This window comes from Athene cunicularia, assembly GCF_003259725.1.
Source record: "Athene cunicularia isolate RWA chromosome 17 unlocalized genomic scaffold, athCun1 chr17_part1, whole genome shotgun sequence".
Classification (NCBI taxonomy): Eukaryota; Metazoa; Chordata; class Aves; order Strigiformes; family Strigidae; genus Athene; species Athene cunicularia.
This window is the reverse complement of record NW_020799122.1, coordinates 1,814,605-1,833,486: the sequence shown is the minus strand read 5'-3', so window position 1 is coordinate 1,833,486 and position 18,882 is coordinate 1,814,605. Positions and strand designations below refer to the sequence as shown.

Genomic DNA, 18,882 nt, shown 5'->3' with positions numbered 1-18,882 from the left:
GCAAATTTAGAGCAGCAATGTTTTTTGAACTGGATTTTTACCAAATACTATTTTTCCTATCATTTGGTGATGATTTTAAGAGACACAAAAGCAATCCATTGGAAAGTCAAGTTCAAGCCTACCCTTTTTGTGCCTCATATTAATGATGTGGGGAAGAGAGAGAGAGAAAGAATATATCATTTAGTTAGATTTTGGAAAAAATATATATTCTATTTTTTTCTTCTGCCTTTTTGCTACATTTCATGTCTGCTGACATGTACAATGGTACACAGCACTACTGCTTCAAGAGCGACCATTGCAAGTCTTTGTAGCAATTTTTATAGGAAACATGCAAATACAGTCATAGTATTAAAATTCTGAAGTACTTAAATAGTGAAAGTAAACGCAGGATTCACTGCTTAAAGCAGGCACTCTGCTGGGCTTTGTTTCTTGTTTTGGTGTTTGGTCCCGTCCCCCCCCCCGCCCCCGACACACCAGTCTTTCCCTTCTAGTGTAAAGAAATAACCAGAAGTATTTACATATCTATTGCTGTGTACCCAAAGAAAGGACTGTGGCTTGGAGTAAGTATTGCTTTTCATTAAATGGAACAAAGTTCAAGAAGTGAGAAAAACACTTTTAAAAAAAAAAAAGGAAAAAAGCTCAGATTCCATGTCTGAAGTTGAGAAACCTCAAAACGAGCCACGTTTGTTCTTGCTTTTAAGACATGTACAAAATGCCATTTCGAGCCAGACAACCTGATGGTTCTAGAAGTCAGAGAAGAAATCTTGAGGGCCCAAGTGAATAATAAAAGGTGCGATGCTGAGAGGCTGGCAATAGGGACTGTCAATGAAAAAACCACCTACAGTGGGAAAAGAGCAGAGAAGCAAAAACTTCATGTTAATGTCAGAGAGACTGGCTGAAGCTAAAGCTCCATTTAAATTTCTCTGCTCTTTCAGCTGCAAGTGGAATTTTCATTGTAAAACGGGCACTTTTAATTCTTTGAAGGTATTGAAACATCTAACACTTCCAAGGTTACCACTTTCTAAACAAAGAACTGACAGCTCATTCATATTTTCAGTAAAGCAGAGAAATGTAAAATATGCAGCAAGGGGGCAAGTTTACAATGTGGTTAGTAACTCCCAACAAATGACAAAAAATAAAAAATGACTTCTATAAATCGTCTGAAATGACTGCCATCATGTTGGAAAAGAGCATAGCGCCCTCCTTGTTTTTGAAATAAGAACAAGTTATTTGGCTTACGAATATTCATCGTATAGAATTGGTTCAGAGAATATTTTGTTTAAAATTTTACAAAACTGGGGATAAAAAAAAAAAAAAACAGAACTACAAACAGTTGCCAATCAGGGGTACTCCAAAAGAGGGAAAAAAAAAAAAAAAAGTGTGCAGAGGAAAGATTCCTTTAATGAATATTTGATTAACAAAAACGGGCTCTTATCAGCCATGCTTTTTCTGCTCCGTGATGGCTTCCTTTCATCCATAGGCCAGCAAATATATCAGTGATTTGTGAGCACCACTCAATTTGACTACAGCCCCGAGACCCTGCTCTTTATTTCAACACTAACGCGTGGATGACAACAGCAGGCTCACCACTCCTTGTCAATAGATCTACATTTTTTATTAAAGTACCACCAACACCAAAAGCGAGAGCTACGGCAGAAGAAAAACCATTTAAGATATAAACACATTCCTAAGCACAAATACTTAGCTTAAGAATAACAGCTGCAGTTAATTCCAAGAAAAGCAGCTTGTTATATAAGCCACCCCTTATTAAGCTTTTCTAATATTTCTTTCCCTATAACGGGGGGCGTAGGGGAGGAGAAACTTTACATTGCTTTAAGCACTGTTCTTACACCCTCTTCAGATAACAAGCTCCCCCCACCTGAGCAGCAGAGTCTGTTAGAGACCAGAGTGGATGAGGGCAATCTTTACAAGAGCATGAACTAAAGCAAACCTACCAAAAAGCAACGGGTGAGGTCTGAGTAGAGAAGTGCAACCAACAACGCTGCTTATTTTGTGGGGTGATACCTTAATAAAGACTACTCGAATCCCTCGCTAGAGCCCACAGCGGTTTTAATGCCGAAGTCTACAACGCATGGAGACAGCGTGGAGCTGGGGCCTGTCCTGGAATTCCAGACAGGGGCACGCACCCACTCCTTCTCGGAAAGAGGATTCTTTCGGTTTGAGCACCAACTCTTAGAAAAAAGTACTGGCCTATGGCTGAAGTGTGTCACTTTCCACAGCAGCACTCAACAAGAACTGGGACAATTAAATAGCAAGTTTTCATGGGGACCTTGTTGCTGCTTTAGATTCTTATAAATGTAAGGGGGAAAAGGAGAACCCTTTGTTTTAATACAAGATTGACAACTAAAATGCTTTCTGTAGAAATGGTGGATGGAAAATCAAGGGTGGGCAGACAATCTTAAAAGTGAAGAAGGCCACAAGAACAAGTGCAATTTTTTTCTTTTTTTTTTTTTTTTTGTTTTTTTGTAAAAACAGAAAAGAAAAGAAAATAAGCAGCTTTTGAGCTCTAAAGAACCTGATTGTAACATTATTGTTGTCCTTTCTCTGGGCAATACGGACTTAACTGTGTATCCCTGTAATTACATAATGAGTCCTGTGGGAACTTCCTCTGTTTAATACTTATTTCGCAGAATGCAACCTAATACAGAGAGACAGTCTAAGGTTAATTCCCTTTGTTTTGTCTGTTTTTCAGTATTCTGTGTGCAAGTGAAAAGCCTTCTTGGATAATTAAGACTGTGTCTACAATCACAGTTACAGTATGCTGATCTTAAAGATTATAAGGAAACTCAGGTACTGATGCTTAACTATAAAAAATAAGATAAAACAATATTTTAACCCATAATTTTACTAAGTTTATTACACACCATAATATTTACAAAGTTAAATGTTAACTGTAAAGTTTCTATTGTGTGGGTTGTTTTTTTTTTTAATTTTTATTTTTTATTTTTTAAAGAACTATGCCCTGCATTTAATAACCCTACCACAAGTACAGGTCATTAACTGAATCTGTGTGACTGCATTAGGAAACAGGCAGTACTCTTGTGTTACAACAAAACAGTTTATTTGTGATCAGTGTTTTATATTCTATACATCCTTCACAAATTTAATTTTACATAATCGGATACTTCATTTAAAACGTAAGATTTAAGCTTCTAGTTCTTCCCTATAACAGAAGGCTGGTATAAGTTATTTGAAAATGAGGTAACATTTCACAGAACATTTTTTTCAAGTTTTAGAGAACTAAATTTGCATTTTGTTAAAATCAAAAAGTAGGAAAAAGATGTTTCTTTACAAATGACTTTGCTCAAGTATGTGTTCAAAGAAAACAGGATAAAAAGGCTTTTTTTCTTCTAACATTCTGTACTGTACTGTGTTGTTCAATCAATAGGAATTAGCTTCTGCCATTTGCTAAAAGAATGAGTAGTGGGGAACAGGATAAGTTGGGAATTTCATAACTGGTAACAGAACCATTCTCTTGGGTAAACCTACAGAGAGAAGAAAGGGAGAGGACTCCAAATGAGTTCAGTGATCCAAGAAAGTCAGGTAAGAGCTTACAGCAGTGTTCTCATTAACCTCTTCCAGATCAGTCAGTCAGTGTGACCTTAGGATGCAGAGTCCCACAAACAGTAACACTTCAACACTTTGCACTATTTCAAACAGATGGTTAGCTTAAAGTTTGCTTTTATTTTTGTCCTGGTGTTTGGTAAAATTAAAGTAAGCAGTACTCTCAAAAGCAGAGTGTGGATTCAGACCTGAAGCTCTACTTCGTAATCTTTATGATAGTTAATCTCTACTATCTCGTTGTATGTTCCGAGTTAATTTCACGGGCCAGTTACAATTGCAGATATCCTAGACAGGCACTGCTGTGCGTAAAAGAGAACTCAAAGGGAAACTGTTCAGCAGTTTTGATAAGCATCCAGGTAGGTCAGCCAAAAATCAAGCACCTACAGTAAATTCTGCATCTGCTTCATTATTCTGTATTTCCTCTCCTGTATTGAAGTGGCAAATCTGGAAAGAGGAGTATCTGCCTGATTTCATGATTATTAGAGAGTTCTTGTGGCCTCGCAAACTTCTGCACAATTAAATGTTTGTTTGTTTTTTTAATCTTGCCTATTTAAATTCTAGTATTTAACCTATGTATCCATTTAGAAATCACAAAGCAGCAACAGCAGGTATTCCAGAGCACCAGATGATCAAAGTGAAGTTTCCCAACATGCAACAGCTTACAAAGGCAAAGAGACATGTTTACCTTACAGCCAAAAAGCATTATCCCAGTACTTCGCATCACAATCATAAGACATTAAAAACAGAAACTCTTTATGTGAAAAATGGGGGCATTCAATTCCACAATGCTTTGAAGTCAGTGATATGTCACATATACACAGCTGAGTGATTAAAATCCAGCTCCAAAAATAGGCATCATGAGTAAAAACACAAAACGGAAGGGATGAATGAAAAAAGCAAGGAAAGTTGGTAACAATTGTATCCTTCAGCAGGGAAGGGATTCCTCTTATGCCACTATGTGTCACTGCTTAGAAAAACACAAACATGCAGATACCACTCCTCTGGGTTACAGTCTGTGACTATTGCTTGAAAAAGAACCAACATCCGTACTGTGAAGTAAGCCCTAAACTAAGTTTCCTTTCATTTTTGCTTGAGAAAACATGTTGCTGTTCCTTGTGTAATGCAACACAAAAGACAACATGCAGTGTGTGCTAAGTGGGACAACACTGCTGTCAGCTGTCATCCTGTCAAAGCTCTCTGCCGGGCAGCAGGGCAAGAGGTCTCAAACTAGAGAGATTTGCTTCCATTTTGAAGGGAGAATTCCACACCGAGTACAGCCCACGGGCCCATTCTCCTTTCCCTTTCCACTAGGAGTACAGACTAGGACCAGCTGGCCTTCATCAAGCCAAGTGAACATTTTCAATAAAGCAGCTGCATTCTGCCAGTTTATAGCTCATACCTCTAAACTAAAGTCATGAAATCAACGTTTCAAAACACTTCTGACTTTTATAATACTATCAGGGGAGTTGGTATTGCCCAAGCTATACAAATTTGAGAGGAACAAGTATTAAAAATGCTACAAACACTAGAAAATTAATAGCAAATTGCAGGCTTAGTTTCCTGTATGAAAAACTGCAGGCCCTGAGGTGTGCTCAACCTGCCAGTCGAGGTGGGCCTGGCTGGGGTGGGCTCGCTTTGCGTGTGCCGGGACATATCACTGACTCCAAACGGCTTTGCTCCCATTGCCACATAAACCTCATTCAAAGTAACCAAAAGGGCCGGTTAGAGGTATGCATTGTTAGTCTAGCATAAAAAAAAAGCCAGTGGGTAGGGAGAAGCTGAGTTAAGAAAAAACCCTTCCATCATAGCTCTCTGATGATTAGTTTATTTGACAATCTTCATGAAACCAGTGCTTTGCCAGCCTAACATCACTGTGTTTCTTAGTGAAAAGCATTGTGGCAAATTACCGTGTCCTAGCTGCCCTGCCACCTGAGTGCTAACGGTGTAAGCTACACAGAACCCGTTCTGCTTGGCCCAAGCAGCAGTGGTTTAGCCTGCGGGGGGTAGCGGGGGGGTCTCTATGCACGTAGACTTCACTGAGTTGATGGCATTAAGAGAGGTTTGTCCACAAGCCACTTAGACCTGGGGACAAACGTTTTGCCAATGTTACTGTAATGCCATTTGGATAAATACGGGTCAGAGATGCTGAAATAGGCCCTTCGGTAGTCTTTGAATGGAGCACAGATTGGCTGTAAAAAGTAAGAAAACTACTTCGATTCAGTTTCAGTATGAAAGGGAACAGGCAATTAGAACGAGCAGTCCTTCCACAAACCAGGCAAAGCATAGGCAAAAAGCTACTCCAACCAAAAAAGAACCACAAGGTTATGGCATAAAAGTGTTGTTGTTGTCATGGTTTAAGAGCTTTAATCTCTTTGAGTTTCTCCTTGGACTGCCACATTTGGACTGCCACAACAGTTTCTCTATCATTTCTAATTTGTTAATTATTGGGCTATACATACCGTAAGCTGGCGCCGCTGTACTGTACCCATACGGTGCTCCGTAACCTGCAATATAAACACACAGGGCATGGGGTTTGTTTCCTACTGTATCAGAAGGCAACAGTGTTTGTACAGCGCCGCACAGGCAGGGACCTATTCTGGTACATGATGCAGGACCCACAGAAAAAACAAACTCACCCTAATACATACAAATATTGCTAAACCCACAGAAATCCTTCTATGTGGTGCCCTGAAGAACAGGCTACCCAATGACTTCCTTGGCATCAAAGAGTTAAATTCCATATTTCATTTCTTTAGCATTTTCATTCAGCTGAAGCCCTCCAGCCTGTACTGTCAGAGTGTGGAGCTGCCATGATCCAGTCAGACAGCCCATATTGGCTTCTGCTCTGCCTAAATTACAAATACAGTCTAATGCAGAGAACAAGTCATTTTCCTCCGCTTCTGCTGTAAGGAGGGGAATGCTTGATGCCTGTGGCAGATACCACATGCCATCAGTAAAGCTCTGGTGAGTTCTGCTTCCTCTGCCACTTCTAACAGAAAAAGTTTCACAGAGGACATCTGAACACCTGGGGGCAAACAGAGAGCAGTATCTTTCTGTCCCAAAGAGCTAAGTGTGACCCTGGAGCAAGACAAAAAGCAACAGTGGTAAGACCAGTCTTGGTTACTCTTATCTCAGTAGTTCGTGAAGGCTTTACAGGAAGTTTTTTGTGCTGGGATTGCTAGTGTCCATCACAAAAAGCAAGAGATTTCCGAGAAGAATAGCGGATGAAGAGAAGTAATCTGTGAAGGCCAAAGCCAATAAAAGCTTAACAACTACAGCGACTGGGAAATTAAATTTATTTCTGGATGGAGTAATTCCATGCTGGCAAGAAGCATGCCCCTGGCAGGTTAAAGTGTCTCATAAATGACTCCTCAGGCAGAAAGACAGTTCCAAAACCAATGTTAGCAGCCATTAAAAATGAATTATTGGTTTTTAGTATTTATAATTACATGAACATACAGGAAGAATGAGGACGACACGCTGTCGACTACTGCCAGGAAGCAAGTCTACCAATAACAGGGCTATGCTATTAGTGTGTGTGGACTGCTGAAGGGTATAATTAGAGCTCATGCTGTAATCTGAAAACCTGAGCATGAGGAATCTAACTTTTCTTTTTTGGAAGCTATTGGATTTACTTCGACTAAGGAAATCTCCAGCATCTCATCTTACACATTTGTGGTTCTTACTCCAAGTAAAAACAATGTCTAGATTCCCTTCACATGTCACCTGCAAGCCTCAGACATGTAGCGAGTCACAAAGAACAATGTACTTTGAAAAGTGAGGGGAATGAGAAAGTGAACATGTACTGAAAATTTTCTGGTGTTTACATTTTTACACTTTACACTCTCTGTGCCTGTCATTTTAAAAACGCAACAACACATCAAAAAACCCTACACTATTTTGTACCAGCTAGCAGTAGCTGCGCATTCCAGCGCTTCAAGCCGGAAAAGTTTTGCTTCTGATGGTTGCAAATCTGCCCTGAGAAATCAGCCAGGCTAGTAACTCACCTGCTCTGCATGGCAAGCACCAAGGATAAATGTGAACCAGAAGGCCCCTGGATTTTCAAAGATATTTCTGCTAATCAGAACAATGCAGCAGGGATGATGAATTAACATCTGCCAGAGTATGAACGGAAATTCTTTTATTTTTACTTTTTTGGACACCACAGAAGCTACTAATAGCTGCTGGGCTCACATGTACAATTAACGCAGAAAGTTTCTGGGAGCACAGTAACTCCCGAGCCTGCCAACTTCATCTCCACAAGGGCTTCATGGGAAAGCCACTCCTAAAGGGAGCATGATCCAGGAGGTTCTTCACTAGGAAGGGAGTTTTGGGAATTGTGCCATGGCAGTGAACTATGAAGACAGCATACAATAAAATAATAAAGGCAGGAAAGCCATTATGCCCATAACCATGTGCTCTGTGCATGCCAAGCTTCACATTGTATACTCATAAAAGACAGGTACTGCCAGTTTTTCAGCTCTTTGATTTATTTAAAGCTCCATGAATTCTCCCTTCTGCTTCATCTCAGATGATTAAAGCTGAAAAAATCACTTGCATAGGTGACTGACGCATATGGAAAAGAACACCCCAGCAGACAGAAATTGTATTTCTGGCATCATGCCTTACCTGGTGTGATGTATCCAGTAGCAGCAGCTGCCCCGACAAATGCCCCTCGTGTTAAAGCACCTCGTCCTCTGCCTCGAACAGCCTGGACTGCTGCAGAAACAGCTGTATTGACAACCCCTTTAGTCTGCCCAGAGCAATAAAAAACAGGAGTTCAGAAAGTGAAAGCGTTGATGGAAATACAAGGCCATCTGCGTGAGATCACCACCCTTTAAAAATCTCTTTAAACATGCTTGCTGCGCCTTGTTAAGGGCAGGCCACAGACTGGAGAGGGGCTGCCCTGAGGAACGGGACCGACGGAACCGAGCAGAGCAGGCAGGGCCCAGCCCGTTCCCTCGCTGGGCGCGGGGTCAGACCGTGCTGGCACCTCGGCTCCAGCCGCGTGGGCATGAAGGAACGCTGGGGGCTGCTGACCCTCGCTCTGCTCTGCCTCTGTCTCTCCCACCTCCTTACAAGCTTCCTCTCCTTGATCTACAGCATTGTCTTTGCTTCCACCCTACCGTTCTCAACCCACATAACTTCAGCAGGGCCAGGATTCCACCCCAAAGTTGAAGAGGTGCAAAAAAGGTGCAAAAATCTCAGTTTACTCCAGAATCAAGAGTTAAGGCCTTTACCTGGCTATAAATGACTTACTCCCTAAATCCAGCATCTTAAGTGATGAAGGAGTGCTCTCGCCTGAAACACAAGAGACTCCCACATCCCCAGTGGCCGAACCACCGACCATAGTGTGTCTTTCCCAGCTAATCAGCACTTCTCTGCGCCTCCTTTTCTACTGTATTTCCAAGAATATGGTCCCAACTATCAGATTACATCGTTAAATGACAATATCATAAAAGAATAAAAATAGAAACCTTACATGTGTGCATAAAACAAGAGACCGCGATCAGTTACTTCCTGTAGAAGTTCTTGTATCATAAAATAACCCAGAGCTGTGACAACAGTGGTTCATAAAGCAAATAACAGTTCCTACCTGAGGAAGAATCTTCTTTTTCTTGTTGTTTGCTGCATTAGGCCCAGAAAACAGTTTTTCAAGCGCTGCTAATGCAGCACTTGCTTTTGCTACTTTCTTATTTGGGCCTGCACCTCTGAACTTCTGCCCATCTACTTCTACCTGAAAATTGAGACATGAGTTTATGCCTAGTATTTATCCTTGGAATACCGTGCTGCACCCACTTGTCATGATGTGCCATCCATAAAGAACTTCAGTAGTAAAATCCCCAGTGTTTTCCGTGGCAAATTTCTATTGTTTCTAGATTATGAAGCTGATAACACATATGTGATCCCGTGAACCCTTACATGGCAGATATTAGGAATCTGGGATGTACAGGGGCAATTCAAAGAGGACCAGTGTATCTCTTTGACACTGAATTTAGCCAATATGCTTAAGCTCCTCAACACACAAATGATAACTTCAGGAAATAGAAGTTTAGGAATCATTTGAGGTTCCCCTCATCTTTATCGGTGCATTCTCTACCAGCATCTTTGCCTACACTATACACACACTGTTTAACTGGGATGCTCCCTCATACACTTAGAGCCCAGTGCTACTGCAGAGACAGCACACCCTCTGCTACAGTCATTCCAGATATCCCTGGGAAGCTGGCAGTAGGAGATTCAAGTCAGGTCACTGACATGGAGTTACCAAGTATGTTTGCAAAATTTGTAATCAGAGATTTCTGTCAAGCTGTGGATGATCTTCTTCCCTCCTCTTCCTCCTCATGTCAAGACATGATGGAGTTTGGGGCTGTCAGTTTTAACTCTCATTGCATTTTCCTAAAGCATAAAAGATATTCCTTTCCCCAGTCTAATCATCACAGCAGCATAAGAGACACAAAAGCCTGAAAACATCACCACCACGGATGTGCACTGCAAAAAGCAAAATAAAAAAATCTCAACTGTAGCAGCAAGCAACTCTAGAGACTGACTGTTAGCAAAACCTCCTACCAACGCTGTAACTCTGCTTCACTCACCTCCATCACGAAGCGCTTGTCGTGGCTTCCACCGGTCTCGGAGATGAGCTCGTACTTCAGACCTCTTCTTTTTTCATTGAGCTCCATCACTGGGTTTTTGCCACTTGCTGTGAGTATAGGACCCTGAGTTCTTACCTAGAGAGACATTTATGGTGCTGCTTTAGAGCCTTTATCTCTTCAAAAGGCAGACAAACATGTTCAGCGCTGCAGCTTACAGTGCCACATGGCCAGCCACATGGAGACCACCAGCAGCATCACTGCGTCAGGCCTCTGCAACAGCTTGTTCTGGCCCCTGTGTGGGCCTCCTCAGGCTTCCCAGAACAGACCTGTATCAAAGGTAACACCGCCTTGGCTTCGCTAACACGCCGCGCTAGCACAGCAGATGGAAGGTCTCTGTGCTAAAGAACAGCAGGGGGACAAACAATACTGCAAAAGAAGTCACACCCTCTTTAATTCTGTTGGCGAGAGCTGCTGTCCTCGCGGTCTGGTCTGGTGTCCACACACTGGCCAGTTCACCAGCTGCACTTGGGATTCCAGCCCCGAGAGTGTCCAAAGCCAAGGCTGAGGCCACGGTGTCAAGTTCCTTGACATCGAAGGCTTTATCACCGAATGGAGAGATTAGCCTTCCCAACCCTGCACACATCTCTGATGCTCCATCTAATTGCGTCCTGGCACTACTGAGTTCTGACTGGAGACGTTTCATATCCCAGGTCACATGTTTTAGCAAAAATATCTGTAACTGGAAAGCAAGGACAGTAAAGCTGAGATCTCGGCAAATGAGCAAATCAGCCTGCATCAGAGTGCACTCAGCTGCAGATGCAAATGACTACTCACTGATCAAAAAGTTGATTAAGGGATCAAACCAACGTGTTCCAAAGCAACTTCTTATTTTGGATAAAGATCAAGAGTCCTAGTACCAGGACCCGCCCTTTGACAGTGAAGTGTCTCAGAAGCGTAAACATGGAAACCCAAAGTCACGCAGCCTGGGAAAGATCTTCATCATCTTAAAATATTACCTACTTTTGTGATAAAATATAGTAAGTTTTAAAGGCAAATTAACAAGTGAGTTTGTTGAGTATTAAATACCCCCATTTCCTTTCCCTGGAAATGTCTCAGTAGACTACAGACATATGTGAATCGAGTTGTCTGTGATTATGCACTGTCTGGAAATTAAGTGGCTTCCAACTGAAGAAATTAATGTTTTAACATCTTGGCAAGTATTCGAAGAACAGAACAATTACTTATATTTACAGCACAACCCCCCCATAGTCCTGGAAAAAAGCATCATAATGAAAAAAGAAAACAGGGATCTACAATGGTTTATCAGTACAGCCCCCAGAGAGCTTGCTGCAGAGCTATCAGGCAGACAAACAAATACACAAATTAAAGCTGTTACTCAGTCTTTACACAGGATTCTTCTCTAAAATCCCTCTGGCAGTTACAAACACTGGTTGAGGAAATCAGGAAGCGAAAAGGGTGAAAGGGATGACATCTAAGCATGAGTTTAAAATCTCCTGGTTTCTCAATGGTGAAAAGAAACAAATACTAGAAATACTTTTAAGAAAATAGCCAAATAATGTACTACAGATCCATCACAGCTTGATTCCTGGGGACATTCAGCCAAAGTTACTAAAGTTACTAGAATTTTGTCCTCTGAGGAATACTCTATTTCCCACAACTTCAGTGAGAAAAGCCCAGCATGCTCCTCACAGCATCCAACTTCAGCTGCAAGTGCCAGAGTTAAAGTGTGTTCTATTGAAAGAGGAGCATTTTCGATGCGGAGTTTTCTAGTCCATTCAATATGCACAGAGGTATTAAGTTTTACATTTCTTCACATCTTGTAATGAATTTTTACATTTTCATTGGTATTCATGTGTATCAGCTTAAACCACTGTCTGTGTAAGTATAGCTTTTTGACAAACCTACTGTTACAAGACAGAAATAGTGAAACGTGCATTGCTAGAGCCCAGAGGCACCAAATGAGATGGAGCTGTCCCAGGCCCAAGACCACACAGAAGCTAACGAGGAGGGACAACACTTGTCTCTGAGAGCTTACGGACTTACAAGGAGAGGATGGCTATACCACCTTAAACCTGGAGGCACAAAGATCAGTTACTTGTCCACAGAGATGGAAAGCCTGGGGCAGATCTTGAGACTAGAAACTGCATCTTAATGCCTAAATCCACCACCCTAACCAAAACGTCATCCTCTTCTGGGAGAAGAGGAAAAAAAATCCACCAAAACCCAAACCCCACACATCTCCATCACTTGTACTTTTTCATGCAATACTCACCTCTAGGGTAGCGGAGGTGTCAGCTGTGGAATTTCCAGTATTATTGCTTGAGATTGAAGACACTGTTTCATTTTTACCTTCAGTATCTGATTTTTCATCAGAACTCATACACTCCACATCTGCATCAAAACCAGTTGGATACCCCATCGCTTGTAAAACCTGCAACAAAGGCACATGAAATGAACTGTAAAACAGATAGCACTACGGAAACAAATCCAAAGCTGATCACAACACAAAAGAACGTCCACTATACACCTAGTAACAGCAGACTGCTTAGAAATATGTTTTCTCCTGTGTTGAAATGGAGAAAAACACAATAGCAATGGGGAAAACAGTTCCAGGTTTCTCCAAGTGGAATCAACACAATTTTAGTTTCAAAGATAGCAATTACTCGTGAGCATCATTCATCATCTTGAGAATTCTTTGTAAGGTAATAGATTAAAATCCAGAAGTGCATCTACTCCGTGACACTGTTTAACAGTACAGTAAGGAGATTGTTTTGCACACCGTGTCCCCCCTCTCTCTGTGTGCATGGACAGATCAAGAGATAGACTGTAGGGCAAACAAGACAAACAGTCTTATGAGAATTAAAGCATTGTACTTCTACAAAATGGTACTTCTGGAGTTTCCTAGGAAACTGCAGGCGACAGCCAGTAGGCACCCAGTGGTACACAAAACGTGTCCCTGAAGCTGGAGGACTTAATCATCTCCCTTGCTTGCATCTTTCAGCGACACCAGAGGGTAGATGCTTCCAAAGCAGGTGTACAGGGAGCAAATTCCTGACCCGAGACGTGAGGTGAAGGAACACCTGGCAAGCGGAGTAACAAACTGCCTGCCTGCAGCCAGCCCGCCTCTTCACGAAGCACGGCACAACCGCCAAGCTTTTTCCATGCTGCTCACAGCCAGCAGTGTCCAGCAAATGAGATTTTACTGATTAAGGTGCCGTTCATCAGCTCCTTCAAAACCATCCTCCACTAGCAAGGCCAGGCTCTCCTTTATCCAGCTACTAACCCAGTTGTATGAAGGTGCCAGGCCCAGAAGAATCTGAAAAGAACCTGAAGCTCCGCTAAAAATTTAGTCCCAAACCCAAAGTTTACAAAAATCACTACATTCCAGCATTGAATTGAGAACTGCAGGGGTAACTCCAGGCTCAGCTCCCACACAATTATGGTATATTTGGCAGCATTTTTCAGGGCTTCTAAATTTTAAAAAGGTCAGATCTAGAAACTGAAATGGTCACATTGTTCCCTCTTACTAGTCTGGGAAAGCAAGGCCTGGATCTGCTAGGGAAAAAAAAAGAAAAAAAAGATCTGGTCTCTACCACACCACCCATTTCCTCTTGGCTCGAATCATGGATGTTTTGAAGCGTTGCCCAGGATTTGTATATGTGTAAATTTAGAGAAAACAGAGCTGGGTAGGCACCAGCACAGATCTGGCTGACGCAGAGAGGTTCAAGGGCAGAGAAGTCACTGCAGGGAGGGAGGCAAAATAAAAGAATGAGGCAGAAAGTCTGGAAGGACACACACACACAGATCTACTCTTCCTGGAGGAACAACACATCCCCTCAGATACTTCTGGACACTTTGAACTTGAAAGCTCATGGGACAATGGGATTTTCAAAACTGAAATCAAAGGAAAGCAGAAAGTTGCCAGATGAAGCTTCTAAAAAGAAAATGCTTGTTCAAAACAAAACGAAGCACAGAAGGACAGATGGGCTTGTTCCTATCAAAAGTGCAGTTCTATTATAAAGGTTCTCTTTCCTATCGATTGTCTGTAGGAAACTTTCGTTTCCTCCCAGAAAGCCAGCAGCTCGGCCTGCTGCAGTGGGCCGCGCTGTCCCCACGCAGCCCAACAAGGCTGTTCTCTGCCGAGTGTTCCAGGCTATCGCAGCTCTACAGACCGAAGCTCTGGCACCCAGAGCACCTACAAGGAAGCAGCAGTGGGTAGATGAGTACCTGAACGACACTGGTCTCTTCTTGAACTGCCTGGAGACCCGTCATTTACGTACATCATTCACCCCCGTGCACAGAGGTGCTCTTCAGACACTGAAGACAGGAAACAAATCTGTGTTTCCAGGAGCTCCCAACCCAGGAACAGACACAGAGAAGGACGGGCAGAAGGAGGGGAGCCACCAACATGCCGTTCTCCAACCACGAGGAGGGAGGAGTCGAACAGAACAAAACCAAACCCCTCCAGTCCAGAACTTAAACACCACATCCAGCCCATCGTCACATGAACTGACCTGCAGAGCCCTGGGAAGTTCTCCCCTGCCTCTGTTGGTATAAAACCAGTGACACTGAACCGTGCCCAGCTGTGTTTAGAGTATGTAGGTAGCAGCTCAGCTTCATCCAGAATTTTTTGAGGTTGCATATTACTAGTTCTAACCATATTTCATACTCTGTGTTCCAAGATCTGGGGTTGGCAGATTACCTCAGGCTGCCTTACCTTCACGGCCACATGGAGCTTGGCTGTTTTCTTAGAAGGTCCTGACGCTTCATACGTCGTACCGTCAACATCTACAGACATTGTGAAGACCGGGGCGTGGACCGGCCCAGACTGTGACAGCAGCTTATACTGAAGCCCTGGCCTGATTTGGTTCAGCCTCATCAGAGCATTCATGAGATCTATTGCTTTACTATCTAGTACTAGTACAAGATAGTAGAAAGGGGTGTGGAAAAAAAAAGGGGGGGGGGGGGGAAATGAACAAAACAAGATGAACAGAAAAATGAAACAGTTTGCATTTCAGTGCCTTCTGTCTGTATAATTAACTCTTATCTCAGCCAAAACGAGGACAAGGAGCAAAACAATCCCTCAGCCTCGCAGAGGTTAAGTCTTTAATGAGCCATTCTACTTCGGGTAACGACTATAATAACCCATTTTTTAATACTGTTAACACAATTCTTTTGCAGCTAGCTATATTCTTCCTGGCTGCTATAAAAGGAGTAACAAGTTTTATAGGTAGTGAGGAACCAGATCCAGAACTGGCATCAAAGCAGCACAATGAAAACAGCCCCAGAACTGACTGGATCCCAGCAGAGCTGAGAGACTTCTAGTCTGTGCATATATGCCAGGTCATGTTTTGTAGAGGAAACATTTTTCTTGTGGGAGGTCTTGAGAGACCAACAACTAGCTCAAAAAGGGAAAGAATGTAAAAAGGCAAATATTCACACAGCAAAGTCACTGCAGTATTTTGAAAAAAACCCAACCCCACAGTACGGGGACATTATCAATAAAACAACGCAGCTGCTCGGGCAACTTAAGTTTTACTGGAATTTGATGGGCAATCCCATTTAAAAATGCAAATCATTCAGTTAATAAAACGTGTCAGGGGAGATTCAGATGCACAGTAAGAGATGTGTTTGACAGGCCAAATGTGGGGTCAGACACAACATTTTTTGTTCCAAAGACTTTTTCACATGCTATTCCACACCAACACAGAGAAGCTTTTAAACCAGCTCCCACTGCATAATAGATCTTTGAGACAGAATAGAGAAGTGTTGCACTTACTTTTCCTCAGATTACGCTTCATCTTTTTATTTGGATCTTTATCATCCCCGACACTATCTTCAAATGGTCTCTTAAGAGCAGATGAGCCTGTACCTAGGGTATAAATTTCCTTGTAATATGGATGTGCTATTAGAAAAACAAAATTCCACAGCAGGAGTCTGATTAGTCCCACACTGTTCCTTGCATGTTTATAACGAAAAGAACTCGGCCATCAGTCAAAGCTTTCTTACTGCTACACGTGAGCCAATGTTAGCTTACTACTCACTGTACCATGCCATGCAAGATGTCTCTTTCCAACATCATGTGTGAGAGAAGTAGTGCAATTCTGCAGGGTTGGTTTTTAGAATGTGTTCTAGGAAGAATTCTTGAGTAATTCTTACCAATAGATACTTGTTATATGCTTTTTGACCAGTCTACAGTCTCTCCCAGCACAAGAATCATAAGCACTACTTTTACTCTTCAGACCCCACAGGACTATGCTTAGAGAAAATCATCAACTGTATTCTAGCTGTACTGTATTCAACTGTATTCTAGCTGTACTGCTCCTCTGTTGGTACTTCCGAAGAACAGAATTTCCAGATTTCTCCTACCAATTAAACATTTTTTTTAAAGAAACCCACATTTAACACAAAGGAAAGCCTTTACCTTGCATTCACAGCATATAACTCGGAAATTCCACCCATTCTAAATTAACCCCTAGTTTACTGCCCAATTAGCGATTTGTGGAGGAAAGAATACCTACCTTCTTTGTCAGTTACTGACCAGGAATATTTCTGAAATGACTTATTTGATGGGAGGGGATCCATTTCCAAAACCTTATAGATCTGACCAAAGGCTGATAATCTGAGGGCATGCTATAGGGTGACAGCAGAAGCACAAGTTACATCACAGCACTACTTTAACTCGGTCATCTTACGTTTATAAACAAGTTTGTAGACAAAACCCCACAACTTCTATGGGAAGACAGCTTCTACAGCTACCTTCTGTGATCACTATAGGAAATACTAGTGTCTGAAGATTTTAAATCATTAATTTCTGTAATACAAAGTCCAGGGCTCTGTGACATAAGCACCTGAGGTGGATGCAGGTGGTGCACAGACATCGGGCTGCCTTTCACAAGGGTTAGATTTCATGCATGTTTAAATCCTGCGCTTGTGAACCATCATTTAATGTTTTGAGGGCAGTGCCCTGGGAGAACTGTCAGGACTGCTATTGCAATAAGCTGTCCTGGCAGAGAATAAATTGTATTAATGAGCAGAAATCTTCACTGCTACAGTATCTACTCCTCAGATGTACGAGTTTTCTACCTGAGCACTGTGCGTAATGGCTTCTTTTTGCTGAACTGTCATGTAGGACAAAGCATCTGTTGGCTCCCGTTCACAGGGGTCATGCAGACCAGGGCCTCCTAAGAGAAAAAGAGGTAGAGAGATTATTGAGGGTAAACGAGAAGCAACATGGAAATGGGGCTTGCTGGTTCTCGCCACAGCTAGTCTCAGTCCTCAGCCGAGGATGGGATTCACACACCGCACGAAGCAAGTCAGCCCCGACAATTCACTCCCTTGCAGCAGTAGCCACAGAACTCACCAGGGTTAACACTGCCCATGGGTAATAACATGAACTAGAAGTGGTAGGTTTAAAAACACTCCCACAAATAATTTGAATAAATACATAGATTTTGATGACTACAGAAAACAGACGGTCATTAAGTCTTACTTGTTTGCAACCCCTTAATGAGATAGAGGTTAATTCCTCACTCACTTCTACCACGTTGGAAGCATTCATTCAAACAGTTATAACCATGCAACTTCCTTCTCCCACCCGCCTCCCCTTTTAATTTTAAACAAGAAACCATTAATTGAGCTCCACTGCAGGTTAGCAGTTCAAGGCAGGCATTTTTCATCTAATCATACAGCAAACAGCAAAATATTAAGGCTGTCTGACCAGCCCCTTGTGTTCCTGACGTCAGCCTGGCCCCTTACCGGGAAGCAGAATTCCAGACGCCAAACACTCCATCACTCGTCGCAACGCTTCCCCAGCTCCCAAAGGTCTATTACAAGTACCTATAGATTTTTCACATATAAGCTCGAGTGGCTAGAAGACATTAAATTACGATTAGTATGGACACAAGGGTAACTGTAATGCAGTTAAATATGGAGGGTAGAGGGGAGGAATATTCACATCAGCTTACTTCACTTCTAATCCACTACAGACGGCCATCCCAGAGGACAGATAACGGCACGTGTATCTGTTCCCTGCTCTGAGCCACCTTTTGAGGAAACCAACTGCTGTCCATTCACTGCCCCGGGAGGCTAAAAGGAGGAGCTTTCTAAAGCCTGGTCACACGAACACGCTCTCCTCCCCTCAAAGGGCCACCAGTTCTACACGAGAGACCACAGTGACCTACAGTGCTCCTCTAAGGACAGAGCGTGTGGCCCTCCCCAGACCTGCTAACGTGGTGTCCTCTGGTAGGAGCAGCCCTGTCGTGGCAGCAAGGTCATTCTGAAAAGCTAAACTTGGAGGCGACAGGTGGGATTCTATTGCAAATCCTTGAGAATCCACAAGGCCCACAGCCTTACATCTCTTTCCATGGTACCTGCACATCCCACAGACTGAACAGATACTCGCATTCTCCTTCCTTCCTACAAGCACTTCTCTACACAGGTTAACAGTTAGTGGGGAGTAAAAGGCAGGGGGGTTAAGGAGGAGTTTCAGACAACGCGCTGCTCTCTCCAATCCAGACACCGCTACAGTTCTCAGGAGATGTCAGACCTGACCTTCTGGCCCTTGACTCTTTCTGTACTTACCCATCCTTTCAGTGGTGCCCATGTGGGGACTCTGTTGCACAAATCCCGCAGAATACGAAGGACAATTACACATGATTTTAGTCCATTTGCCCTGGCC

The 18,882-nt window shown here is 42.6% G+C and overlaps 1 protein-coding gene across 10 annotated transcripts in view; it reads right to left on the bottom strand.

The window, feature by feature from the left end:
* The window catches only part of STRBP (spermatid perinuclear RNA binding protein), a 64,203-nt gene that overhangs the window by 10,528 nt on the left and 34,793 nt on the right, over positions 1–18,882 (bottom strand). For 4 of the 10 annotated variants that reach the window (XM_026860318.1, XM_026860319.1, XM_026860326.1 and 1 more), the window contains exons 7-17: positions 18,786–18,881; positions 17,961–18,072; positions 17,289–17,386; positions 16,724–16,835; positions 15,982–16,107; positions 14,920–15,119; positions 12,475–12,633; positions 10,182–10,316; positions 9,182–9,322; positions 8,215–8,338; positions 6,045–6,089 (exon numbers count right to left, since the gene is read on the bottom strand). In XM_026860318.1, the coding sequence (XP_026716119.1) occupies positions 6,045–6,089; positions 8,215–8,338; positions 9,182–9,322; positions 10,182–10,316; positions 12,475–12,633; positions 14,920–15,119; positions 15,982–16,107; positions 16,724–16,835; positions 17,289–17,386; positions 17,961–18,072; positions 18,786–18,881 (1,348 nt within the window). Of the gene's footprint in view, positions 1–458; positions 839–3,060; positions 3,507–6,044; positions 6,090–8,214; positions 8,339–9,181; positions 9,323–10,181; positions 10,317–12,474; positions 12,634–14,919; positions 15,120–15,981; positions 16,108–16,723; positions 16,836–17,288; positions 17,387–17,960; positions 18,073–18,785; position 18,882 lie in introns of those variants that run through there. The other 6 variants (XM_026860320.1, XM_026860321.1, XM_026860322.1 and 3 more) reach the window with 5 other exon arrangements.